A 7,500-nucleotide genomic window follows, 5' to 3' on the forward strand; every position below is an offset into this window, starting at 1 on the left:
TTTCAATTTCTGTTTTATCCCGTCCCTTGTATACAACCTCATATACCAACTATTCCGCCTCCGGGTTTAATTTTAACCTGCTAGGTTCCTTCCACCTCCCCCCCCCCACCCCGTGCCTCTACCCTCTACCGATTCCCTCCCCTATCCTGGAAACCCCCCCCCCCCTTCAACTACGGACACCCCCCATAACTACGAACACCCCCCTCTCTCCATTGCCCACAAAATGGTCTACCTCCCTCGACACATTCCCTTTTAAAATTTTGAATGTTGTGTAGCCATGGAGGGTATTTGGGTAGGGGAGAGGGAGAGGGAGAGGGGGAGAGAGGGGAGGGGGAGGGGTTTGCTTGTATCCTCCAGGAGAGGATAATGGTGGTATTTACAAGGCGTGGAGCTAACAGATTAGAAATTGTTGAAAGCTTAGACTCCTTCCTTCGTATTTTTTCTCTAACTTTTCCATTCAACATTATTTATAGCTTTATTTATGTGAATAGCCTGGTGCGTCTGCAACATAGCTTTTATCTTAATGCGATGCCAGAAAAAAATGTCAGTTATTTAATAGATTTATTTAAATGTTACCCTGAATAATGTCTTCATTAGTAACTCTAAACTGAGGTATGGCTGACACCCCTTATTCAGTATTTAAGTGTCGGTTAGTTAGTTCGTTCCTTGGTTGATAATATTTGTTTTCATTATTATTTGGTGTTTTATCTTATCAAATAATACTTCATCATCATCATCATCATCATCTCCTCCTACGCCTACTGACTATAAAGAAATGGTTGATAATATTTGTCTTCAATAATAGATGGTTTTTATCTTATATAATACCTCATCATCATCATCATCATCACCATCATCATCATCTCCTCCTACGCCTACTGACTATAAAGAAATGGTTGATAATATTTTTCTTCAATAATAGATGATTTTTCTATCTTATCATATAATACCTCATCATCATCGTCATCATCATCACCATCTCCTCCTACGCCTACTGACTATAAGAAAATAAATGGTTGATAATATTTGCCTTCAATAATAGATGGTTTTTTGTCTTATCATATAATACCTCATCATCATCGTCGTCATCATCATCATCATATCCTACGCCTACTGACTATAAGAAAAGAAATTATAAGACAGTGAAAATATGTTTTTAATAGTAAAAATATCAAATTTAATAGTAAAAATATCAGACTCGACTGTTAATCAAAAACAAATTAATTTTCGTTAAACTGAAAATTATTAACTAACGATATCAGATTTTAGTAATTTTCATTTGAAATAAAGGCTATTATACAAAATATATGTTGATTGTTTTCCGAATAATATTATCATAATTGACTGTACACCTAAACTGCTTGTATCATATCATAAAAAATAAGAACCGAGGAGAGTTTAGACGTGCAAAATATTGGCATAAGACATATTTTTAATCACCATATATTTGTCATTTAGTTTTAATCTTAACCGAAAGAAAATCAGAATTCTAGGCTCTCAAGGGATCTAATGGGGAAGGCAGTTTAGTGCGGAAAAGAAAGGGAGGAATAGAGAAAAAATTATAAAAGAGATAAACAAATAAGCTGGATGTTAAAATTTATATAATGAATAACATAAAATAGGAAACGACGCTTAAGTCAACCTGCCCTCCCCCCCCTAAAGAAAAGAATAAGCACTATGTTTGAAATGTTTGAATTCTCCCGATTCAGCTCTATGGTAAGAAAAATTATTTCGTGATTTAGCATCGGTTAAAATAAAACTTCTATAAAAAGTACTGAGTCTTGTAAAAGCAAATGTCATACGTTCCCATGAACTGCTATTTTCCATGCTGGAGCCCTTGGGCTTACAGCATCCTGCTTTTCCAACTAGCGTTGTAGCTTAGCTAATAATAACAATGATGATGATAATAATAATAATAATGGTAATAATAATAATAATAATAATGATAATAATAATAATAATATTAATAATGATACTAATAATAACAATAACAATAATAATAATAATAATAATAATAATAATAATAATAATAATTAGAACCGGCTTGAGTTCTCTCAAGTATTCCTTAAAGGCGCTACGACTGTCATAAGCAATAACCAAGATACTTATTCATGCGAGTGCCTGTAATACGTATCTGTTTCCTTTCGGGTATCAGATAACCACATCTATTCCTTCAAATATGGAATTCTTTCATCTTCTTTCACAACAAGTTTCTGGCAACGGGGAAGCTCTTTTATTGGCCATACAGATTTTACGCCACTCCAATTTCTTGGATGAGAAAGATGGAAGTGTAGAACCTATAATTCAATGCCCCCCTTTTTTTTTTTGTATTTTCTGTATCTTTTTATATCTGTTGATCGTTTAAAGTCACCTGAGTTATTTTAGTCTACTAGAGTTCTGCGGTTGTTTATTTAGTTGGAGTCATATGCTGTAAAGCCCATCTATTCCATCAATTTTTTATTGTCATCATTCATTCATTCGTTATCCCAAAACTAGTGTGTGCCACCCGTCAAAAAATACGGCTCTATATATATATATATATATATATATATATAATCAGATGCTGATCCTTTGTTACTTAGATTTAGAAATGAGTTTCCATACTGCGTGCATTTATATAGCCTATCTTCAGATGATTTACGAGTAACATCTCTCTCTCTCTCTCTCTCTCTCTCTCTCTCTCTCTCTCTCTCTCTCACGCACAAATATACACACCCACAAACACACAAACACTCACAATGACTTGTTTGTTATAATCCTTTATTTAAATGCAGCGTTGCATAAGGTTCCACAAAGCTATTTCCCTTTCTTAGGTGTTAGTTTTATATGATTACTGCATATGCTATGTTTTGATAAAGGGCTTTATGATTATGTGATTTAACTTTAACTTGTAGCTTTAAACACCTATTATTCATTGTGCAAGATATGAGAGTGTGTTTGAATTAATAGTTTCATCTACTGTGTTATTTTTAAAAGGCCTTAGGGTGGAATTTACATTTAAATAATATTATTTGTTGTTGTATGCATGTTCATGTCAGCCATTTGTATTTATGTTTATTACCAAACACAAACCATAGTTGTGGGTTAAACTTCTCTCTCTCTCTCTCTCTCTCTCTCTCTCTCTCTCTCTCTCTCTCTTTTCAGCAATGCCGGTAAATCGCTGAGCAGTTGCCAGTTATGTTTAAATGTGTACAATGATATTGAATATCGTTGATGAGAATGCAGTAGAGAGAGAGAGAGAGAGAGAGAGAGAGAGAGAGAGAGAGAGAGAGCGTAAGTCATATATTCGTCCAGGACAATAATGAGGAAACATTTCAAGTGAAATTAAAACGTCACTATTGTTGATACACGATACATAGTAATTTGGTAATTGCAAGGTTTCAGAGTTGGGGAAATTATCGTTTTATTGTGATATTTATGAATGTTACTTCACATCAAAGACGCTATTCTCCTTTTAGCAAGTAAGGCTTCGTAGCATTGTTTATTTTCACTAATTGTTCTTTGTTAAGTAACAAACACACTCACACATACATATATATATATATATATATATATATATATATATATATTTATATATTTATTGTTGTATCAAACGCTGTTCATTCTACTTAGGTCTATACCATGTGTGTGTTTATTTTGTTTATTTTATAATTATTCATAAAGAGCAAAATTTTTTATTCTATTTCCATCGCTAGCTAGCAGCTAGCTATATCCGCTCTCGGTGACACTTGTAGGAAACTTGAAGTTTTGCCGAGTTTCATAACGAATCCAAATAGCTGTCAATGATTCTATGCAATAGTTCCGATACCTGATTTACCTGTTTTCAGTTGTTTTTAATACTTTTACGGATGAGGTGAAGACAGAAGACAGAGAAAGCAAGTTAGAGATCGGTGGTATGCTAAAACGAGTCATGGATAGATGATATTTGCAGGGAATGGTTTGGAGAAATTGCAGAAACTGGGTTTAAGGTAGCCTATTTGAAACGTCCTTGCTTGCCAATCTGTTGGAAGGGAGTTCGAGTCACGCTCAAGCTCGATATTTTCACGTAGGATCTGCAACCTCGCCATCTTTGAGAGCTAGAAATAGGGCCGGGTCGGTTTTGAGGAGCCTATAGGTCTACTTGCTGAGTTATTATCAGCCATTGCCTGGCCCCTCCCTGGTCCTATCTTGGTAGAGAGGGTCTTGGGTGCTGATGATATGTATATTTGCTCAGTCTTTATGGCATTGTCCTATCCCCTGGCTCTACCATTCATGAGCGACCTATAAACTGATGAAAGTAAGATGAGAGAAGAAGAAACAAGGAAATATCAGCTTTTGTACTAAGGCTGGGAAGCAACTTACAGTGTATGAATGCCAAGGGGTGAACCCACAAATAGACTGTTGAGCTAACTTTCCTTTTGGCTGTTGAATTAAATGGAGGGGAAAAATACTTGAATCACTTACTGATGTGAATTGTCTGTTTAGTATATTTGGCCTTAGAAGAATTGGAGGGATGAGAATTAAGGAGATTTGCAGAAATAGCGGAAATATTTGTACTAGTGAAATGACTTATTAAGTGGTTTTGAGGTTTAGCTATTTAGAAATAATGGAAAGTAATATATTTTATTTTGAAGCAGTTGAATTATGATTTTGCGTGACCTTTTTATTTTTCTCCTGAGGTCTCCATGTTAACGAAACTCTCTCTCTCTCTCTCTCTCTCTCTCTCTCTCTCTCTCTCTATATATATATATATATATATATAATACGTATATATACATATATATATGTGTGTGTATATATATATATATATATATATATATATATATATATATATATATAAGGCAGATTCGATCTTTTGTCATTAATCAAGAAATACTCCCAGTGATTTTATCTTTTGAGTTTAATATAATTGCATGATTCTTATATATACACAAGTGATTTTATCTTTTGAGTTTAATATAATCATCGTGTGACTCTTATATATGCATAAAATGAATATAAAGTACATGAAGGCTATCAGAATCTGACCGAAGAATTTACTCTCTTTGCAGAATGCCGAGGGCAACAGCACAACCTCCTCCGGAGACTCCGGTACACAAGCGACCCCCTCAGCTACGCCTTTCACGATGACGACGAGATCGTCGAGGGCAGGAAGATCTACAAGAATCCCAGAAATGCCCCTTCGGAGTCCTGCCCCAGGGACGAGGAAGCCATCATCAGAACGGTAAGGATTTATAAGCTTTCGGGGAAGGTTGATAGGGATCATTTTGTCTAATATGTGTAACTAGTATACGTGACCCGTCAAAAGTGACGGCTAGATATTTATAGAAATGTGCACTCACACGCACATGCATCCCCCCTCTCACCGGGATATAACTCCTCCCTCTCTCCCTACATGAGCACGCGTGACCGGATATATAATATATATATATATATATATATATATATGCATATATATATATATATATATATATGCATATACATGTGTATATATATATATATATATATATAAATTTCTACCTCATACTTGGGATCGAACGCTGGCCCCTTCTAATGAAAGGCCAGGTCGAAATCAACCATGCCACGAGAAGCCATAAAAGAAGTCGGAATCTAACGCTACCCAGCGGTTAAGGATTTACGCTGGGTAGCGTTAGGTTCCGATTTCTTTTATGGCCTCTCGTGGCATGGTTGGTTTCGACCTGGCCTTTCATTAGAAGGGGCCAGCGTTCGATCCCAAATATGAAGTAGAAATTTATTTCTATTTGAACACGTTGTTGTGTTGATATTTATCCATATATATATATATATATATATATATATGCTATTGGAGCTGGAATTAGATGATGAATGGAGAAGTATTGAATTAAAAGTTCAAGATAGAGATGACTAGCGAAATCTAACCGATTCCTTTTGCGTCAATGGGCGTAGGAGGAGATGATATATATATATATATATATATATATGTATGTATGTATAAATATCCAGAGACCTGCTCTTTATTTGATAAAGGAGATGACTGGCTTCTTGGGAAATAACATTCGTGTAATTCAACTCTCTCTCTCTCTCTCTCTCTCTCTCTCTCTCTCTCTCTCTCTCTCTCTCTCTCTCTGTGTGTGTGTGTGTCCTTTTGTAGACTTCAACCGGGGAGATGTGTATAACCCATGCGTGAAATAATCATTGTTTCTTTGTGTTTATTCTTCAAAGTTCTAGTGTTATTGCACCGGTTGCATAATTGTTGAATGGTAAATATTTGTCTTCTCCAAATAGTCTTTCATTTGAGCCTTTAGAAAGGTAAGAAGATGGTTTCTGAGCAAACATGTTAATGTTACCGCCGGTTTCTTACTAAGATTTTAATTTTACTCTTTCAAGATTATTTTTTTTCTGTGATATTGTAGTATATTACTAGTTACTAAATCAATAATAATATGAATTTGCTGTAAATCAACGTTTTATTATGCACTGGAGAATGGTATGGAACAAGACAAGGTGACGAATACCAGTAATCATGAATGCAAATACAACTGGCCTTGATAAGTGAGCACAACTGACTTACAAAAAAAAAAAGAAAAATGAATCAATAGAAAAGCTTGAGGGTTGTATTCACTATTTCTAAACAATCCATAGAACGCAAATGTCGCGAATAAGTCAAAAGAACTGAAAGAGGTGAGAAAAAAATATTAAGTGTAAATAATGAGCGAGATCTCTTCCTGGCCTCTTCTCACTGAAGGAATTCATCATAGTCGATGATCATATTGGATGTTTCCAAATGAAAGTAAGAAACAAGGTGCTTGCACATCGGAATTATTAGGGTGATATAAAGGCTTGATTAAGGAGGAGCCTCAAAGGCCCAACTACACTGTCAGTCATGATTGTACAATATCCGTGTTTGTGCAAGCAAATCCTTTGTGAGTGGGTGTGATTGGGTGTATTTCAAACACTCAATCACACCCACTCACAAAGGATATGCTTGCATAGACACGGATAGTGTACAATCATGATTGTTAGTGTGTTTGGGCCTTAACTCACAAGCTTGTGTAGTGACAGTGGGACCAAATGGTTAATTCCATCCGATGTGATGGTTAATTTTGTCTTTTTTGCACTTGTGTTGGATTATTTTGTGCTTAAAATGTTCCTAAATTGCATTGAAGTAGTGATTTATTGCAATTCCATTCATATATTGGTTATTAGATGCTCAAATTACCGTGAGTTTTTTCATTTAAGATAGAAAATAATAATTTTCCGAAAATTAAGAGTTCAGGTACCAGTGATAAACTGTGCGTATTTGGGCCATCCTATAAGGATGCTAAAAACCCTGACACCTGCATCTATGACTTCTTCATTCTCTCGTTCTTCTATTGTTTCAAAGCTAGTGTATCGAAGTATAGCAAATATGCATTACCAGACATCGTTTTATTGATTTGAACCTTTTGTTTAGTAGCAGAGTCGATAATTTTTTTCTTTTCTCTTTATTTTTATCCCTCGTGAATGGAGGCGTGTAACCCAAAACGAAGTCCTTTTATT

At 35.1% G+C, this 7,500-nt stretch overlaps 1 protein-coding gene across 1 annotated transcript in view; it reads left to right on the top strand.

Moving 5' to 3' along the window:
• LOC137643294 (sushi, von Willebrand factor type A, EGF and pentraxin domain-containing protein 1-like) overlaps positions 1-7,500 on the top strand; it is a 310,342-nt gene that overhangs the window by 100,495 nt on the left and 202,347 nt on the right. The window contains 1 exon segment of the mRNA XM_068376133.1: positions 5,031-5,203. Within this exon segment, the coding sequence (XP_068232234.1) occupies positions 5,031-5,203 (173 nt within the window).

This window comes from Palaemon carinicauda, chromosome 6 (genome assembly GCF_036898095.1).
Source record: "Palaemon carinicauda isolate YSFRI2023 chromosome 6, ASM3689809v2, whole genome shotgun sequence".
Taxonomy (NCBI): domain Eukaryota; kingdom Metazoa; phylum Arthropoda; class Malacostraca; order Decapoda; family Palaemonidae; genus Palaemon; species Palaemon carinicauda.